Genomic DNA, 21,994 nt, shown 5'->3' on the forward strand with positions numbered 1-21,994 from the left:
AAGAAAGAAAGAAAGAAAGAAAGAAAGAAAGAAAGAAAGAAAGAAAGAAAGAAAGAAAGAAAGAAAGAAAGAAAGAAGAAGCATTCCTGGAAGGGCAGAGTTTATCAACAAAAACATGGAAGTAGGATTCTCCATGATATAGGACAAAAGAAAAGAGACAAGCTGATTAGAGTTTATATTGAGAAGAGACAAAAGTGAGGTTGAATAGGTAGGTAGAACCAGCAGTATTTAACATGACTTTGCACACCTTAGTTATTCAATAGGTGTCTATTTCATTTATTGAATGGATACAGTAAGTATTAGAAGCCCTGGGGAAGGTGATTATACATCAAAGCAGATCATTTAGGAAGAGACATAAAGAGACAATGAGAAGAATCCTCTCTCATTACTAAAATGTGTTTCTCAGAAGGATTGGTCCAGGGTTTGGTCTCAAGTTGATTTCCAAATAGCTGCCATATTTCCATATCATCTGCAAACTGAAGACTTTGGTCAATTTCCTTGACACTTGATCCACAAAAATACTTCAATGTCTGGATGTCTGACAAGGAATAAATAAAACTTAAAAAAATGAAAACAGCTAGAAACTCTTGAGCAATTTCTATAAGCACTTTGCTATCAGCAGTAATGCTGGATTAACTGAGTGCAGAGCACAACGCTAGATATTTACATATTTCTAATTTAATTCTCACAACAATCCTATGTTGGTAAGATTAACTCAGTTTTATAGTTGGTTGAAATACCCAGGTTTACAGTAAAAGAGTAATTTGCCCAAAGTCAGGAAGCCAGGAGTGGTAGATACAGGATTCAGACCCATTCGTGCCTGACTTCATATTCCAAGGCCTAAACCTCTTACCTGAATTTTTTTTCCACAAGAGGCATCATTATGTAATAAAAGAATTTATTAGAATAAATGCTTGATTCTTGCAGAGAGAATCATGTGGAGTGTTAAGAGTTTCATTGTGGGATTAGCAGATCTTTTGGGTAATCTGACCATGTAAGTTTCCTATACTTTAACTTCAATAAGGCATCACCCATAATATTGTAGTTGAAACTACCATATGATGAAGCTGAAGTCCTGCCCTACACACATGACTTATGTGATCTGGGCAAGTTACTTAATCTTTCTAAGTATAATTTCTTCATCTGTCAAATGTGGGTAATAACAATAGCCACTTCACAAGAGTCTTCAGAAAATTAAATAGCATAACATATTTAGTAATTGCAACTTTTATTATTCAAGGAAAATTATTACATTTCTACTTTATGGATGTATCAAGCTCATACTTTTCCTTTAAGATTTAGCCCAAAAAACACCTGCTCTAAAATCCTTTTCTATTATTGCCACTCCCAGGCCAAGGGTATGTTCTCACAATTGTGTGTGTGTTTGTGTGTGTGTGTGTGTGTATTTTCATTCATTTCACTTATCATTTTATACAATTGTTATCTATTTATGTCCTGTGTCCTTCATTAGAATGGAAACTCCCCAAGGACAGGGAATCACCTTATTCATCTCTTAATACGCTACTTTAAAAGAATTATATCACATATAATCAATTTAGAAATATTTGGGAAAGTGCATGTAGCTTCCTGTGCATGTTCTCTTTTGGTTTTAGGTACATAAATCTTGTCTCTTTACCAAGCTCTAAATTTTGAAAAAGTAAAGATTCTATCTTATCCTCCTTTTTACTTTAAAAAGTAAAGATTCTCTCTTATCCTCTTTTTTACTTTAAAAAGTAAAGATTCTCTCTTATCCTCCTTGTCCATAGCACATTCTGTCTTTCTGGTACGTAGTAGGTATTTGAGGTATTTAACATCATTAACCTAGTAAGCTCTTCCTCTTACTTGGCACTTGAATGCTTTCAAACCACCTTCAGAGACCTCATCTCCAGTGACCCTCCTCCCAGTCCTCTGAAGTAAGAAAGTTCAGCATCACCTTGAGGAAACTGAGGTTCAGAGAAGTGTCCCAAGGAGGGAGGGCTGCCAGTGCCAGCCCCACCCCTTAGTCTCACAGTCTTTCCACTGCCTTACAAGGTCCTCAACTTGGATTCAGGACAGCAGATCACCCAGGAAGTTCTTTATTACTGTACTCTTTGACAGTAGAAGAAATAAGTCAGCAATTATGACTTTAGGAATATTTACATCTTACACTTTCAGGCATTCTTGAAGTTTCCCTCCACTCAGTAACCATAAGCCTGATCTTCCTGCCCTCCCTCTCCCGACCACCACCACCTTCCTTGCCCTTTCCCCAGCCATTGACTTACTTAGCCATCCCACGCTGGGAGTGCGCCGCACTCGGGGGTCATCATCCAAGGTGCGGGTTGCTAGGCAGGGCACTGAGTTCTCAAGCGGGCTGCGGGCTTTAGTGTCAGAAGCAGAAGACAGGAGGAGGAGGAGGACACATGAGCAGCCACAGCAAGGATGAGGATGGAAGCATTAATTAAGAAGAGAAAATACTAAAGCAAATCACACAAGCGGGTTAAAGGAGAACAATGACATATTACAAAGACACACACCCCCTCCCATGTCCTGCACCCTTAGATGAAATGAATCCCAGCAAAGAATGAAAAAGTCTAAAAAAATTACATTCAATCATTATAGTTCCCCAAATACCAATGGATGATCCACCCTGCAGTTCTAATACACAAAACATAAATTGTATCCAGAAGAAGAAAGCTTTACATAATAAACAGTAATCTCAGGATGTAAGATCAAGATTGTTAATAATTATGAACCACATAAGCACACACAGAGGGAAGTTACATACAGCTTTGTAAAGCATAGGGTGCAGGGTGTCATATTAGTAAGCAGCTTTCTTATGATCTACTCAACAGATACGTCTATGGATCTTACGCACAAATGCAGAAAGCAACATTTCATACTTTCACTTCCGAAATATTTTCCTTGGTGAATACAGAGTTGGATCTCAATTTCCTCTGTTTTTCACCCCTTCAGAAACATGGGACTGGGGTACGGATAAATTAATACCTTAATATAAGCCAATTTAAGGATGTATGTTAGTCCTCATTTTCTGGTGCCCTTTAATACTCACTTTAATTTGAACATTTTAACCTTTGGTGCACCTATGCCAAATCTTAGACCACAGCAAAGATTAAATAATACTGCAGGCTAAATATACAGTATTGTTCCTCCAGATACATTTTATCACCTGGATGAAACAACGCCATCAACTTCTTCCTGAAGATAGTTTCATTTGGGATCCATGTCATTTATTTTGCTATTCCTATGCCATGCTCCAAGGCTAGTAAAATATAGACAGCATAATTATCCTTTAAGGAATCACAATGAGGTTTGAAATATCTAGCCATCAGACTACATGCAATTTGACTTAATAAAGACAATCATTAAATGATCAAAGCAGTAAACAAGGCATATCCAACCAATAGCAAATAGGAGATAATCTATTCACATTAAGTGTGCAAACAACAGGGGAGACAAATGGTCTTTTTAAGAATACTGATGACTTGGGAGGTCAAAGTTTAAAGTAAACCATTTACAAACTAATATAAGTTTATAGCCAAATTTGGGCATTCAGCACGTTATAAAATCAAGAAACATTTTTGTCAATTTATCTGTCTGTGTTTAAAAGCTGTAAATAAAGCCAGGACTTGTGAGCAGGCCATCTGTGCCAGCACCTGTTTGAGGCAAATCTGATGTCTTCTCTTTGCAATCTGAATTTTTAATTGTTTCCCATAATTGAAGTTCTTTGCAAGTTTTTATTGCACTAAGAAAAATGAAAAAGAGAAATGAACGGGTTGAGATTGTTCCCAAATTGCTTCTGTTAAGAGGGAGACATTTAGAAATGTATATTATCATACTGACCAAGTTTTGCCTCCTATTTCTTTTGACAACTAAGTGATCCGCTTAAAGAGCCAATATTCCTGCAGACTTAGCTAAATTAAATGAATTAGGCTAAACAACTGGCAAACATTTATCTAGGTCCAGGCAAGGACCCAGTGAAATGCCAGATCAGTGAGAACTGACAGAAACTGATAATACAAAGGAAACTTCTTCAAAAGAAGACATGTCCTTTAGCTTCTAATTTCTTTAGAATGAGAATTCATATTCCTTTAGCTTCTAAATGTGTATGCAGGTACCCAAATTTTATCACTGATACCATGGCTTGCCTCTAACATGAGTACTGGAAGTCAGCAGCTTCTCCAAAACTCATGCTGATAACTAACGTTCCCCAGCAGCTTCTCTCTCCTCTACTTCCTTCAACCTGTCAGTGTACTGTTGAGAACTAAAGCTGGAAATTTCTTTTTGCATATACAGCCTCCATTGAGACAGAGCCTCACCATCAAGGGGGCAGTGGAATGGAGCCTGGCACTCGCCAGCAAAGAACCTGGCTCCAAAGACAGGCATGAAAATGGAACTGCCCAGAGAGACTCGGCACCTGTGTTTTAGCAAAGCCTGACTGGAGCCATCTGGCAGCATACCCTCATGAAAGCTGGGACTTGCACAACATCCATTACTTATATTGGCAAATGTCTACATTTTGATTTGTTGGACCCTCTGTGTACTTCTGTGCAGGAGGAGATACAACTCTGTAACCCTTTCATGTTGCTTTCTTTCTCTTCATAAATTAACTCCAAATATCAAATTTTGAGAAGTCATTCCCAAAGCCAGAGCAGAACTTTCTGCACTTATACCATGGTAATAATATATTGTGTATGTCTTGTCTACATAATGCTTTCATTGTACCTCTTTTACACTTCAGCTACAAAATAAACAGCTTAGCCTTGCTGTTATCTTACATATTCTCTTTTAAATCACTTTTGCCTAACTTCAAGTATAAATAAGGTAGAAAATGGTTTCTATTACCACAACCTGATGAGGAAAGATATAGCTCCAAAGGCTTTTGAGTGATGGTATCCAATATCCAGACCGTAGAAAAAGATGTTGTGAGGAATTTTTTTTACATGACCCATGTTCCCCTTGAGAATCAACTTGTCCAAAACCATCAATCCTAAATCTGTTCATGTGAGGGTATCTCTTCTTGAATCAAGCAAATAGATACCCTCACACACACACACACACACACACAAAAAAAAAAAAACTCCAGAAAAATGCTTTTTTTAAACAATCCTATTAAGAAGAAAATAAATTTTATTCATACTGAAGTTTTAGGACTCTTTTGGGATTGCAATGCCATGTGTTCAAATAGTCATCGAATACTTCCTATGCATTCTGCACTGCTATATAGACAAGAAATTTAACCCAAAAGTATACCAGCATTTCACCTAAATACACGAAACATGTTGCCTAGAAATCTCCATTTGGAAAGCCAATAAAGACACTCCACTGTCTGCCATGTTTTGTGTGTTTTGTTGCTTAGATGTAGAATGGCCTCTAGAGCCCTTCACCATCACATTATTACATATGAGACCTCGACTTGGTGATGTGTGGGAAATAAATTATGGTTGCGGAAGCTCATCCCCTTGTGGTTGAATTAGCATATGATTATTAAGCACACTGGGTTCCTACATTTACTATGCTTAGACAAGTTATTTTGGACTTTCAGGTTTTTCATCTGAAATGATATATACCTTAGAGCTGCCATAAAGAACAATACCTAATGCATAGCAGGTACTAAAATAATGTGAGGCATTATTATTATTGCTACTACTAATATCGTTAATGGAATGACATTTCCTTTGTTCAACATCTTGAAGAGTGTTGGAAAACACTAAAGGCAGAAATCCTGGCCTACTTTAAATTCAAAGTGTGGTTTTTAAGAAATTGGGTTCACAAACCTAGAAAGATCTCCTTTTCGTCCTTTGTATTTCTATGGATACAGGAGTTGAGTGGAATGAGGCATGCTTAGTCATTCTTGGAAGATCTTAATTTATCCCTACTTTAAATGAGCCCATGGTGCTCACATTTTATGTCTCTATCTTGCTTACCCTTCTCTCCTTACTTTTCCCTGTCCTTCCCTCTCCCATATCTCTTTCACAGGGAGCAGGATGTGGTCCCAGATCTGCACCTACACTTCTATTGCTCCCAGAGCAACATGGGGCTTGGGAATACAAAAAACTTGGTAAGGGTGGCTCTATTAAGGAAATCAAGCCTTGGAAGAAGATTTACTCAGGGTTGACAGCAGCAAATCAGTTCAGTGTCCTCGAAATACATGAGTTCTCCAGGAAAGGGGAATGAAGAAAAAAGTACTCACATGTGGTAGAATAAAGGCAAAGAGAATCATTTCAGTTCTTTTACTCTCTCACAGACCCTAACTGTATAAAACAGACTGTCAACTAGTAAAATTTAAAAATATGTTTATTACATGGTAACATCTTGCTGTACACATATTACTTCTTGATAGCTCAAACTGTCATTACTTAGACATAATGATCAATCTTTATACTCTAAATTTAAAAATACTAGAAAGCCCATGAGTGACAACTCATTTTGTATTATTTGGCATCTGCAAAGTCGATAATGAAAGTAGCACTATTTTAAAAATAAAACTCCAAGAATATTTTCATATAAATGAAGTAGTAGGCAAAAAATGGAGAGAAACAGAAAATAATAAAATGCAAAATAATGGTAGTGAATTGAAGTTCTGTCCTCAATTTTAAAGCTGAAAGTCACTAAATGTTCCCCTTAAAATATTTCTGAATAATAGTTGTTCCTTACAGTGTGCTATGATCTGAATGTTTGTGTCTCCCCAAAATTCTCATGTTGAAGCCTAATCTCCAATGCAATAGTATTAAAAGGTGAAGGCTTTGTAGTGATTAAGTCAAGACAACACCACCCTCAGGAATGGGATTCATGCTCTCCTGAAAGGCTTAAAGGAATCTGTCTGCCCCTTCCACCTTGTGAAGATCCACAGAACACACCATCTATGAGGAAAGGGCCCTCACCAGGCACTAAATCTGCTGGCACCTTGATCTTGGACTTGCCAGCCTCCAGAATTGTGAGCAGTAAATTTCTATGGTTTTTAAATTACCCAATCTAAGGTACTTTGTTATAGCAGTATGAATGGACTAAAGCACAATGGCATCTCACATTTTGCTTATTTAATAATTTTCACAAAGGTATCTCATTTATTCCTGGTTATATGCACAGAATAAGACATTACTACCCTTATTTTACAGATATAAAAACTGAAGCTCAAAGAGATTATGTAAATTGCTCATAACCACACTGCTACTAAACATTAGCTCAAGAATTGAATGAAACTTCTGGAAATGACGGTCCCATGTCTTCAAGAAGATTACAAAGTAGGCCTTCAATGTCAAACAACTAAATACCCACTTGTGTTATATCTCTTAAGCCCGACTCTTTATTGCTATAAAGAGTGGAATACGTTAGCAAATACTGAGAGGGAATGAACCTTGGAGAAAAATGTGTTGTTTATTTAAAGATCTGCACATTATACATTTGGAAAATCAGTTATCTGCCTGGAGAAAGAAAAGGAAAATAAGAAAATAAGAATGGTGCCTGATGGATGAATTAGAAATGCCATAATAACAATAACCATAATAATTACTGTTATTAAGGAACAGAATTTCATTCAGGCACTTTGCTAGCAACTTTCATAGATTGGCTCACTTATTCTCAGGTGGGAAAGAGTTTGATCGTGATTTGGGTTCTGGTCAGGACATTCATCTGCACTATGAAAATGAACAGAAAATGAGAGTCCTGAACAAAACAGTTGGATGTATGCTGTTGCTTTTAGGAAAGAGTTAATCATATGCAGAAAGGCAAGCAGGAAGATGATTCTAACCTTAAGGTGATGTGGGCCTGAGAGTTGCAAGATGTCAACTGATCTATCTGAGAACTAGAGAAGCATGATGGCCAGCTTCAGAAGCAAGTTAGGGAAATATCTGCCTTACACATTGATTAAGGGACCATGTCTGAATTCAAGGGTATGGGGCAGTTGGGGGGATGGTCTGGAAAGCAGAAAAACCCATCCTGAGACAAATGGGCAAGCTGGGATCCAAAGTGCAGGTAAAAAGTGAAGAATTTCTCAAGGGAACGAGAAAGCTACCAGACCTGGTGGTGGTCCCAGCCAGATCCAATATAAGCCAGTGTCAAGGCAGCTGGATCTAATACCAAACCAAATGGTTAAAATGGGCCTAATCTCAAATCAGATCCAATGCAACAAGAGCCCAACTAATATCGCTTATATTTCACTGGAGCCTAAAATTACTATTACCATAAAAATTGATTTCTTTCCATTGTTTGTTCTGCATTGCAAACGACTATCTGTTACTGTAGGTAACAGCAATAGACTATGCTTTCAAAAATACCTAAAGGTGTGTGTCTTTATATCCAGCACATTGCTGATGTTAAACCAGCAATGTGGGAGACAGCTAGGAAGTGGCATCCCGCCTGACAGATAACCTTAAACAGAGGAACCCAGATTCAGGAGTAAGTAGTGGCAACCCATAATGAGAGCAAGTGGATTACATTTCTCATATTTAAATAAAAAAAGAGGAAAATGGTGGTAAATTGAAGATAAGATGCAGAGGTTCTAGCAGGAGCAGGCCCGGGGTGCCTACAAATATGGAGGAGACCACAGGCACCAGGAGAGGGCATGGGGAAAGCACCAAGAGGTCTAGGAGCCAGCCGCTCTCCTTGGAGCTGCCACTGTCTCCAGCTCCTTATCTCCCTGGTGGGACAACTTTACCAAGTCTTGGATTTCCATTGTGATTTAGGACTTCCCTGACACCCATTTAGCAAAAGATAAAACCAATGAAGGGAACAAATTACTCTATAAGAGGGCTATGATGAGAAAGGTCTTCGTCACCTCCCATTGCTAATGAAAGACTATTGGTATCACTTAACAAAGGGCGGAGGGAATAAATCAGCACTATATCTGCTAGTTTCTTTTCAAACAGTAAGCTACAGAGCAAGTATCATTCCAGAAACCACTCCTACTCAATATAAGATTTTTCTTCCCTAATTGTGCTTAAACATATTGTATATAATTTACTAACATTTGTGGAGTGATTACTATGTGCCAGTTACCACTCTAAACATTTTATATATTTTTTCTTATTCTTTATTATCTCTCTTTTACAGACATCAAAAGCAACTACTAAATTACCTTTCCATGTTTTTATTGAAAAAAGAAAAACTTTTCACTAATACAAAGTGAGGTCATAAAATTAGATTAAGGAAAAATGAAATCTATATTCTAGATCCAATTAGATTACTAAAACCAATTCTCAATAAAGGGCATCTATACTCCCAGACCTTGGAAGGCAAGGAACTGATCTTTATGGTAATCTAGGTAGAAAAAATGAGGAAGTCAGGAAAAAATCAGGGACAGGTCGATGATGGCTTTACCCAACTTTCTACAAAGATAGTAAAAGGTGAATACTCAAATTCAGGCTCCTCACTGGTTTGGGTCCTTAAAGTCAGGTCTCAACCATCTCTTGCAAGCTTTGGGATAAGACAATACACATAAAAAGTATCCATTTAAATGGTACATTAAAAAAATGGCTCATCTTATAAACCATGACTTTTTAAAATGCAGTTGTTAACCTTGTCATAAACATCTTATTAAATATTTATTGAATGAATACCAATTAAGAATAAAATTTACTTTTGCTTCCTAATGAAAAGCAAACTAAATGCATCTATATTTTTAAAATGCTATCAAGCAATATTTCCAGGCTTAAACATTATTTTTTCATAATGCTCTAAAATAATACAGAATTATTAGCTAAGTATCTCTTAGGTAATCATTAGGTAGAATCATTAGGTAGAATCATATGAAACTGCTGACAACTTAATTTTACCCACAAAAATTACAATTTCATATAGTTCAACCTAAAACAATAGTGAGAAATAAAAAGTAGGTAAAGAAAAATCCAACACCAGAATGACCTAAAACCTCATTAATTTCTTCATGCAACATTACAGAAAGGCCTCCATTAATATATTGAGAAATGTTAGCACTTGCCTAAAATTTAGAACCTGGCAGACATGCCCATAGAATTTACACATGTCTCAGACAAGTAGCAATTTCACAATAATTAGCATTTTGAAAGCTCGCTTCATTGTTCCCTGATTTATTACAGATAAAAAGTGTTTTTGCTGTTTTTTAAAAACATAAAATCATCTTGAAGCCCAAGCCATACCAGGATGCTAAAAGATGAGAGTTAGTCTTTAGCTAGGAATAAAGACAGTAGTGTGCTGATAGTGGATATGCCAGTAAATATTTGAAAACCAGTTTCCAGGGGAAAAAAACATATTTACATATGAATGTGTGAGTGTGTGTGCATGCGTATGTGTTGAATTTTACTGATATAAAGGATATTGTGACAACCAAGTATAAAGGGGTTCCTGGAGAAACTCCCACTGGCCTGTGCACTAGGAGGAGTGTGCACTGGGGTAGAGCCTTGGGAAGTTCGCTCTGTTTGCAGTGGGGAGAAGCCCGGCCCCCCCTCCTCCCGGGTGGTACATGGGATTCAATCTGCAAGGCAGAAGCCTGTGCTACCAGGACTCTCGCTCTGCTGAGAGTCTCTGCTTCCCTTTTTTTCCTTTTTGCCCAATAAATTCCATCTTTCTCACTCTTCAAATTGTCTGCAAGCCTAATTTTTCATGGTGGTGACAAGGACCCCACCTTTAACTGAACTAAGGAAAAGTCCTACAACAATATGTAACACACCTTATATAAATAATAATAAAATATACAATACTGTATTGTAAATTGCATATAGTTAGTTGATTCCCATACAATACTTTAGTTGATCTTGGTCAAACTCTTACATCAGTAGCTAACATATGGTCGCAACTGGCAAATGAGTATAGTTCCAACATCCATCAAATATCCAACAAATATTTGTGACATTTGTTGATTAATATTACTACGTATGTTAACCAGTAAGACAAAAGTGAAATAATGAAGATTGAATATGTCAGACTTCATCTATTTGTCAATGCTGTGGGTGATTCTTTTCCTAAATCAGATAACAGTTTTTGATTACTGAAAAAAATGTTCTTCAACTTTTTTCTGCTATTCCTTTTAACAGCTATGGACACTTTACACTTTTAAATGTAATCTATGTTATTAGCATTTTCTCCATCACTTCTTTAAGCCTAGAGACAAATGACCAAAAAAAATTTAAAAAATTAAGCCCTAATTTGTAGCATTTGCTGGTTTCTATGGGGTAAATACTACCATAACGGCCCATTTCAAGTACCGATATAGTCACTGAATGCAGAGCTGGAAAGAGATGCACAATGGCACACTATTCTACAGCATTTCTGCCACCATACAGACACAGTAGATACAAATAACCTTAAGAGCACAGACTACAGTAAAATATAGTGAAACAGGCAGAAAACAATAAATTTTCACTATTTATTATCTTTGTTTTAATATAATTATTTAATTGTATGCTTATATAATTTAATTTTTAATAGTAGCTATATTTAACAACCAGCTTGCAAATCCCTGATAACAATTGGCCCTCCTGAGTAGATTAGAGCTCGCTCCAGTACACCACCAGGAAATGAAAAAATTCACAACTCTGAAGTTATCTCTATAAATTTCAGTTATTTATTACATTGTTGCTAGCTATAACTACAGTTGGCAATGTCACTGAGTATATTTTATAGCCTATGATAGAAGACAAAGGTATACACATTTATCTAAGTTTTACATGGAGATATTAGAATCTAGCTCCAACTACAACAGATTGAAAGATCGTGGTCTATTAAAACTATAGCAATAATTCTACCTACAGTAGTTCTATAATTCTTACATAGAAATTTAAACTAAGAACATTCATTTATTAGAAATTGTATTTGGAAATTTATTCTAAGAACATTTGTTTAGAAATTTGTTCTAAGAACATTTCATAGTTTTTAAAGATATTAAGTAATTAAACCCTAACATATAAAGGTAACTCTGCAAACTTTCCAGTTAAGAACAAGCACCTCTAGAAAGCCAAAAATTTGCCATTTGATAATTTATAAGAATGTACCTTGAAGGCGTACAAAATTCATTGCTAAAAGATCTCTCAAAGCTAAATCTTGCCTCTGGATATTTAAAAGAAGTTAGGTGGCATTAAGGCCAATAACAACATGTTTTAAAAGGTCTAATCATATTCCATGCTTCAGAGTGTAAGCTGATCAGCTGAAGAACTGGAAAAGAAATGCCTGCCCTTCCTATTTGCTTTCTGCCCAGCATATATAACATCTCACAAGTGAAAAGGTGGATGACAAAGGCAATTTCAACTTTTCTCTGAAGTACACAGATCTACAGATAGAATGAAAGACTGAATGGCAAGCGATATTAACTCATCCAAATACTTTCTCCTAAAGCACAAGATTCTGGCTGCCAAGATCCATCTGTTCCTAATTTCTAATCTGCCTGCAGTTCCATGGAAATAAAGTTCACCATACTGGTAGAAAGCCTCCTGCATGCCATATTCATTCCTCTTCTTTTTGAAAATACAGCAATATTTGAAAACAATGCACTTTTTCACTTCTTTATACTTCCCCCAACCCCATGATAAAATAATTAAAGCACCAAATACTGGGATTTCATTTTACATGAGAAAGTGGATTATTAAATAAGAAATAAAAGAGTAACCTCAACTTTAATTGTCATAATTTCAAAAATATACATTGTTAAATAAAATATTTGTGACATCAGTTATAATAAACTACTCATTCTATAACTTTCTAGCCATTAAGTAGTCCCTCTCTCCAAAAACACAATTAAAACGACAAAAAAAAGCGAGGGGAGACACAAAAACCAAAACATTTCCCATCAGCAGCAATATTCTAGGTAACAGTAGAACCATCAAATTGTAGTAGAAATACTGCAGATTCAATTCTCTTTTGTAAATTTTTTATAAAAAGCATTTTATTTTAATTATTTGCACATAACCAGTTTTGTCTAAAAAATATACCCAGAAAATCTGCTAGCAGCATTCTTCCAGCCAACAGTTACCTTTAATACTAAGAAGAGAAAACCCATTTCCAGAAATGGAGTGGCTGCGTTGCAATTCAGTTATTCCAACTTTTTCCATGTCAACTGGTTTTATGTTATTCTGAAAGTGCAGCTGAGGGCAGTGAATTAGAATCACCTTTATCTACTCATCTCTCTCTCTCTCTTTTTTTTTTTTTTTTTTCTCAGATGGAGTCCGCTCTGTAGTCCAGGCTGAAGTGCAGTGACGTGATCTTGGCTCACTGCAACCTCTGCCTCCTGGGTTCAAGCAATTCTCTGGCCTCACCCTCCCAAGTAGCTGGGACTACAGGTGTGTGCCACCACACCCAGTTAATTTTTTGTAATTTTTCAGTAGAGATGGGGTTTCACCGTATTAGCCAGGATGGTCTCCATCTCCTGACCTCGTGATCCGCCCATCTTGGCCTCCCAAAGGGCTGGGATTACAGGCATGAGCCACCGTGCCCGGCCTCATCTCTCTTAATACTAAGAAAGATTGGGAGTGGGATGGGAGGATAGACCTAACCCTATCAGCCCAATGCTTAGTGCTTCTTTCCACCATACCTTTATTTTCCATACCTCATGAAAACTGACTTCTCCCTTCTCAGATTGCTCCCAATCATGAAATTTATTTGAAACAAAGGCAATGATACAAAAGACAGACATTCTACAGGAAACTCTGGTAAATTAATAAACTACAGATAGGATATAGTGTCTTACTTATCGTTAAATAATGGGGTTAATATCCCATCTTGAATAATTATTATTGGACCTATCATTATCATATATCAAAAATCAGATTAGTTTCATTAGAGGTAAAAAATAATATTGAGTCTTACTTTGATGAAGTCATCATTTATATAGACTGGAGACCATTTCACATACAAGCAAACACTTTGTGATAGGAGATTTCAAGGCATTTATCATATCTTACTATTCTCCTCCTAATTCTGGCAAACCACCATGTTGAAAACATACTGACAGAGGTACTCAATAGTCTACAAATTTGCTGACTCATCTCTAATATTATATTGTTTCATCACAGAGTTACTACTGAACTACCTCCATCAATCAGAATAGATGTATATGGAGTAAGCAAGTCACCATAGCATTAGCAGCCTACAACAACTGCGGCAATCTTTCCAGCAAGACTGCAAACTTGCCCAACTGGATTAAAAATATCACCATGAAATGACTATGGCATATGAAAGCAAGAAAAGAAGAAATATGGAGAAGGGTTAAAACAAAGATGACAGGAGATGGTATAAAGGTAAGCGAGACAAGTAAGAGAAAGCAGCAGCCAGCTGGCCTCTGCATTACCATTATCAGGGTTGGTAAACATCCTACTTGCACTGGAGACTGTCTTCCCAATGTCAGCCAGGGACCGAAGGTTGGATTTCTTAGTTTGATGCCGGTGCTTCCGGAGCAAAGTATAGGTCACCTTATCCTTAAGTTCAGGTTTCAATAGGCCTGTCTCAATCTGATGGTCAACGATCATCTCTGATACAAAAACAAAGCAAAACAAAAGCAAAAAACAAAACTCAGTCACAAGACCACAAAGTTATTTTTTTACTCTAACTTTATGGATATTATCCTCAAATTTCACATCAAGATATTGTTTTCCACAGATACTGGCATTGATGACAGAGATACAAATATTAGAGTATTCATTTTATGTTTTTTTCAATCCCAGTTACGGTGTATTCACATAAGTCAGATTATTCTGTAACATAATAAGTCAGTAATTTATATTTTTCAATTAAAGGGAGAAAGAGTCAAAAAGTTCATGTACTCACAGCAAAGGTATATCAGAAATAGAAATGATATTTAAAAACTTGAAAAGAGTATAGAAAATTTAAAGTAATGACATTGTTGATTTTTAAAATCTATTTTCCCAAATTCTTCTATGTTATATGTACTTAATAATAGAATACAGCAAAAGAAAACAATACTCAATATCAGATCATTTGAACACCAGTTAATCCAATGAAAGAAAGATTAAACTACAAAATTATGTTGTAGTCTTTTCTAAGAAAGGAGACTTATTGTTCAGATCCAACTAAAGACTTTCCAATATACTTCCATTGGACATTTTAAAGTATAAACTGACTGAAATTTTTAATGAAATTTTAATATCTTAGTCTTACTACCAAAAAAATGTAAAGTTTCTATTACTCTGTTTTTCATAAGATTTTAACCAGAAAGATGAGTGTATTTCACAGAAATTGCTCATAGGTCATTCTGCTGGAAGGTAAGTTCTTATTCCAATCGAAAATAAGAAACCCTCTTTCTCACAAGTCAGCACGTCAGCAGTATAGCATAAATGAAGCCTGGTGCATTCTACTCTACATCTTCACGACAGGCCAACATTTATCTCCAGCCAGAATGGGGCTGAGGACAAAACATTACAGAATCTGTGCAAGATATGCATTGGTAGGAGTCTGTCTCGATGTATGCAAGTAGAACCTTTGTCCTCTGCACAGAATGAAAGTAATGGATCCCACGGCTCCCTTTCTGGCACATGGATGCATCTAGCACACATTCATATTTTCCTCTTGGGCAAACATTAGTGTATAAATGTAGAGAAATGAACAATAACTATTCTTTTCTAAAAGGTTGGCAAGAAAATTGATGGGTACTGGTAGGATAACAGCATCTCCCAAGGATTCCCACTTCTTTGTAAAGAGAAGTTACAGATGTTCAAGGGGTTTTGCTTGGGCATAACTGAACTTCTCAAAAGTCCATCTTCTAAGCACTCACAGAATTGGCCTCACAACCTATAGCTAGAAACTGGCAATTCACACAGTGTACAATCAGCTATTTGGAAGCCAAGCAGAGGCTGAGTCCAGGATTTTCATCACATGCCTCACAGAGGTGCCATAAATGTTACATAACATGGGACCACTTGCTAAGGAATCTGGGCAAGGTAGGAAGAGTTTCTCCCATAGAAATGTTTTGGTTTGAGAGTGGCTTTTAGCTCTGAGTATTTTAAACTACACAAACCCCACTCAGTAAAACTATCAGAATTGATCCTGTAATTACAATTAAACCTCTCTTCCACAGTAAATAATCAGGTGCCTACAAAACACAACCCCTCTACTTTTCCTTTAAGTCCTTTTAAAGTGGAAAGTCCATTTTACAGAAGACCCAGAAAAACAAACAAACTGCCCCACCATATCTCCTATGAGTGTTATCAAACTCCTACTCTAATTTCAGGGTTGTAGACTAAAGTGTTTCTTATCTACTCTTCCTGGCAGGGTCTCCCTCTATTCTTGCCCTCCCTTGAAATCTCAAACCAATCTTTATATATGCACAGCCGGTCCTCTGTTACTAATGCCTGGAAATCACCAGTTAGAACAGGTTAAAACACCTGTGTGGCTTTATGCCCTTCATTAAGTTTCCATTAAAACGGCCAACATTATAGGGATCTCTTTAAGCATAAACTACAAAATCATTCAAAGGAAAGTGGGGGCAGTAACGTTTCACAGCTACACTGAAATTAAGCCTTCAGTGTTCAAAATCCCACAGACGCTACCAATAGGGAGAGAATGTGCCAACTCTAGATGATAGCAGAGCTGATAGGAACTTCATGGAGCATGAAGTTCAACCTCTTGCTATGCAGATGAGAACACAGGGCCATAGTGACTTGCCCACAGACATGGACTGATTAGAGGCAAAACTCCTATATAAAACCAGGTTTTCTGACTCTAAGTTTAGATCTTTCTCCATGTCATACAATATTTTTCTTTATTTAAAAACTAAGCTCTAGAGAAAAAAAGTAATTGATATATGCAGAGCTTTTGCAAACTAAGAGAATGATGGCCATGTGACAGAAGAATGGACAAAGATCACAAACATTCTTAAAAGAAATACAAAGGGTCAAAAATACATAAATAAGTATTCAACTTCAAGATTAAGATAATTTAAATAAACATACAAATATGACCAATTATGAGGTTTTTTTGTCAAAGGAATAAAAATTAAAAAGTTGAATCAACCCCCATGACGTGAAAGGTATTCAATGGGCAATTCCATTTCTGATGACAATGTTGCGGTATTGACTATGCAGTACAAAAGCTCTGTACTGTGTTCACACTTTTTGAATATTCTACCATTAGAAATGTATACTAAAGAAATAATTTCACAACAATATAATAAAGATGTTCACTTCTTTTCTTTATAATTAAAACTTGAAGGCAATCTAAACGCCCAAGAATACTTTATTGAATATTTTGCAGCCATTACAGTAATGCTTTTATTTCTATTTAATGACATTAAAGGGTTCATATTATATTATGTTTAAAAAAAAGACTAAAATGATGTAGTATGATCCCATTTTGTAAAATCAATTATATATGTGCAAACAGAGTTATACAGAAAAAATGCTGAGAGGACAGCTCTGAGAGATTAGATTAGTGACTATTTTTAATTTTACATGTAACAGTTTTCCAGGTTATTTTAAAATGAACATGCATTAGTTTTGTGACTAGAAAAGTTATCATTTTGAAAATGTAAAACGTATAAAAAGTAAGAAACAATAGGACTGATACATCTGCCAACACGTACAGCTCAGGAATGCCTTTAAATATAAAAATGAGACTCCAAAAATAGAGCTACATTTTCCCAATTCACTTCCCATCATGGTAAAATACCTGAAATGGCTTATAATTTTTTTAACTTAAGAGGGGAGGAAAATTCCCATAGACTCGGCTTCATACGTGAATGACACTCTTTAAATGTAGAATTACAATGAGGATACTAACAATAAAGCTATTAAAATAATCTGTGAAAATGATGTTTTATCCTTTATAACACTTTAAAGATAAATTTTTCTATTAACATTCAGAAGGCGTTCTTCACGAAAAAATCAAGTAGAGGTCCTGAGAAGAATCAAAAATAGGCTGGAATTTTTACGTAAGTGTGAGAAGTAACACCTGCTTAAACAGTCATGCACCGTGGTGCAGGGCCCTCACATGGTGTGGCACTGTCTTTGAGCCTGCAGGGTGAGACGCCTCTCAGAGGCAGGCTGGTGAGGGGTAGCAGGTGGACTGCAAAGGAAGATGAAAAGCAGCTATAGTTTGTTTGATATAATCATGTTTGCTATTATTTCTTTTTCTTCTCATTTGTTGATATAACATTGGGGTGTGAGGGAAGATGCATCTTGAGAATTAGCTGTGCATTATTCTCAACTCAGAAGTATTGGCATGAGTTGGGACAAAACAACTCCACCTCACCCACTGCTATAAAAGGATTTTTTAAATAACCAAATAATGACTATAACTTTAAGTTACTGTGCCATCATCTGTCATTTAGATGAAATAAGGGCTCCGTTTCCTCCATGTTTTACCCTCTGTAGGGTTTTGATTATTTCAAAGGATTAAGATATTTTTAGCTAGTGACACTCTTTCAAACATGCTCTTCGCCCCATTTCTGGAAATCTGGCCCTCTTCCTCCTCTTTGTTTTACTTGTGATGTGTTATTTGCCCCTGAACTGTTTTTCTGTATTATCAGCTCCGGGATGACAGCACTGGCTCTCTGACTGCTTGCCCCAGGGACTGCAGAGAAAACATATTAGTGAGTGATGATACTTCAAAGTGACCTAGTAGTGTCAAATTTTAACATGTAATGACAATTTTTAAAGTAAATGCATGGAGGTTAGAGAAAAAGTTCACAGCTGATAATAAAAAGTAATGAAAAATTGAAAGGAAACCACAAAATGCTTGGTTAACCTCTCCTACATGTAGTAAATACCAAAACCTTCTCTCTTTGGCCACTGGCTAAAGACGTTCCAGTATAATGTGGTACTGTCTCTTCTACAACATGAAAAGGGTCAGTTGGTTGCTGAAGACCAGAAGCTCAAGATGGCTCTTCCTGGTGATGAAGATCCCAAAGACAGTTTTACAGAAACATCCAAGTGTGTAATTCAACTTTTAACTTTCATCACGCTTGCTGATCAGTTCCAAGCACAGCAGAGATGCTGTTCAACTGTTTCCAGCTCTGTCTACCACACCGTTTGGAATGTTCTCTCCTGTTCATGAAGGCACTGAGTGTTTCTCCATCTGACTCACTTCTCTACACTCTGCTAGGTGACATGCAGAAATATCTGGATAAACTATTTATAATGGGATAGACATGTACGTAGACAGCAAATACATCTGAGAATGCAGAAATTAGAATTTTCACTCAAAAACTGGATGGATTTTTGTCAATCATTATACTTTTCTGGATAACAATCTCTCTTGCAGCTTTTAATAAATGAAAAAAGGCAATGGAACAGATGGCCCAGAAAATCATTCTTTCTGTTTGCTTCTGTCTTTGTAGATGGGTTCCACTCCCCCTGGGTACCATAATCCAAGATCTCTTCTCATATATCAGATTTCCATTTTCAGCTTCACCTGCCTTGTTAAGTATGAAAATGCTATACAAAACTCTGTTTCCTCCATTATTTTCTAACTACATATGCAGATTTGTACCTATGTTGACATGTACCTTGTCTCATTTACAAAGTGGTAGATTTGCAAACCCTAATTTCAAGGCCTAGAACAGTGTTCGGCACATTGTAGAAGCTCATGTACCACTGCTGAATAAATGTATAAAATACATGTCCGTCCAGAATCTTCACATAAGTCCTCTCCCTTCTTCACTTGTATTTTTAGTAGAGGTGGGGGTGGGAATTTCACCATGTTGGCCAGGCTGGTCTCAAACTCCTGACCTCAAATGATCCACCCACCTCGGCCTCCCAAAGTGCTGGGATTACAGGCATGAGCCACCACGTCCAGTCGTACTTTTCCTTTTTAGTTATTTTTCATTTAATATGCACAGATTTACGTTCACTTTCACTTATTGGCATAAGATTAATGTTATAAATGGAGTCTCTTTATTCACCCATCCTTGGTTATATTGGACTGGAAGTCCAGACACTAGATTTCTAGAAGTCTTTGATCTTAGACTTGCACTCTAAGCTTCTCTGGACCTCAGTTTCATCACCTGTAAAATAGGACTTAAATCATCTGTAAGAAGAGAAATAGTCTAGTTCCTGGGTTAGAGCTGACTGTAGGCAAAAGTCAAGCCCCTTTAGCTGCATGTGGAGAAAGGCTGGGTGGGACATGGATCCAGCAGGACATTACAGGTAAATGACTGAGTTAGGTCACATTGGTGCCAAGTATCATTTGTATCACCACCATCAAAGTCACTGAACCTCATGGTACAGGGCAGTGTTGGCTTCCTTTGTAGTTAGTACTTTGTGCATTGAATGCTAACTCATCATGCTGAACACCTTGGGCACGCACCACTGCATTCCAAACTGGAGCCATTGTTTTCAAATTCTATCAGTGGCTTGGCCTAAACTGTCGTATTACCCTTCAGATCTAGGTGTGCCAAAGATCACATTTTTCTTAAAAAGAAGTGCGGGGGCTCCACTTCTTATTCCTAGGAAATTCCATAACCAGGTGAGCACTGGACCTGTAGCGATGACTGCACTTTTCCAAGGGGTCTGCAGTGTGCCTGCCCTGGGATTGTGGGGAAGAAGATGTGGATCAAAGACCTGCAGAAGGTGACCAGTGTAACTTTCTTGTCTAATATTAGAGTTACTGCAACGTTTCTTTGCATAGCTGTAGACAAAAGGCTTACCTATGACATCCATTTCTTTATATTATAGATAATATGAATGCCGCAGCATTTGTGTTGGAAGAAAAGATTAGCTGTCAAGTGAGGCATATGTCTGGCTGATGTATATACACTTGGTTCTTTCTCAGAGAGCTTGTTAGTCAGATTTGCAAAGAAGCCCCACACTTTTCATGCATCTGAAGTACGTAAGGCACAAGTGGCGGGCAGCTATAATCCCAGCTACTCGGGAGGCTGAGGCAGGAGAATTGCTTGAACCCAGGAGGAGGAGGTTGCAGTGAGCTGATATTGCGCCACTGCACTCCAGCCTGGGTGACACAGTGAGACACTGTCTCAAAAAAAAAAAAAAAAATGAAAAGCATAGGGAAAGGATTGGGAAGCAAAGCTAGAAGGAAATATTTCAAAATGCCAACAATGACCAGGGGAAGATGTCATGGAAGATAGTTTACTATTTTCTTAATATTTTTACATTTTTCAGATTTTCTTGCAATAAATCATACTAATATTATAATACAAAAAGAGAGAATAAATGTTATAAAATATTTAACTCTGCTTACACTACTAGTCATCTGCCTGGATGGAGACTTGTGGATAGGTAAAGCCGAAAAAAATAATACAAACTTCAAACAGCATACTTACCCACCAACTGTGGGAGAGAAGAAGCCTCCCGATCAAGCATGATGGATCCTTTCTCCATACATGTCCTCAGCTCAAATAAACTATGAAGGGACAGTGTAGCCACATGGGGCTTGCTCCATCTTTCCCCACCCTGTTCCACCTTTTCTTCAAACTTGATCCACCTAGGAAGATGAGATTAGTGAAGAGCAATTAAAAGTGTTCTAACTTCCTCTAGAAATAGCAGTCTTAACCCCTCCATCTTCACCCCTTCCAGCACTTCCAAAATGTCTCCTTTTGTGGAGTATTAATAGCTTATTATATCATTAATTACATAATCTTCATAAATACACCCAAAGAGAAGCACTAGACTGCTCCTTCCCCTGAAGTTAGAGAGGAAAAAAAGCAAAGCAAGAGAAGCCAAAGCATCCTTGGCTTTTTATCTGCCTATATGTAACCATGAGATCCTTAAGACCAATTATTTAACTAATTTTTTTAATAAGGTCGAAAAATATGCATTTCAAAATTCTCCATGTGGGTACAGCCTACAGTGCATAAAAACAGCCACCACTGTGAGGATTCTGTTGTGACTTCACGAGGCAAGTTTAAATAAGGTGAAATATCGGTGATGAACCAATATTTATCTCAGACATAAGAAACATGATGTGTGAAGTGGCCAGATGAATGTAAAATTTTGTTTTATTGATGCTTAAGGAAGACCGACATGTTTTGTTGTGTCTTCCTTTAATACACATATCTCAATTGATGCATATTCCCCTCTTATTGTGATTTTAAAAGCTTTACCCTTCAAGTCTGGTTCCACGT

The 21,994-nt window shown here is 36.9% G+C and overlaps 1 protein-coding gene across 3 annotated transcripts in view; it reads right to left on the bottom strand.

Moving 5' to 3' along the window:
• SLC4A4 (solute carrier family 4 member 4) overlaps positions 1 to 21,994 on the bottom strand; it is a 396,122-nt gene that overhangs the window by 204,534 nt on the left and 169,594 nt on the right. For all 3 annotated transcript variants that reach the window (XM_023190242.2, XM_023190244.3, XM_023190245.1), the window contains exons 5-6: positions 21,194 to 21,354; positions 14,252 to 14,431 (exon numbers count right to left, since the gene is read on the bottom strand). In XM_023190242.2, coding sequence (XP_023046010.1) covers positions 14,252 to 14,431; positions 21,194 to 21,354 — 341 coding nt within the window. The remainder of the gene's footprint in view (positions 1 to 14,251; positions 14,432 to 21,193; positions 21,355 to 21,994) is intronic.

Source organism: Piliocolobus tephrosceles, chromosome 3, assembly GCF_002776525.5.
Source record: "Piliocolobus tephrosceles isolate RC106 chromosome 3, ASM277652v3, whole genome shotgun sequence".
NCBI classification, from domain to species: Eukaryota; Metazoa; Chordata; class Mammalia; order Primates; family Cercopithecidae; genus Piliocolobus; species Piliocolobus tephrosceles.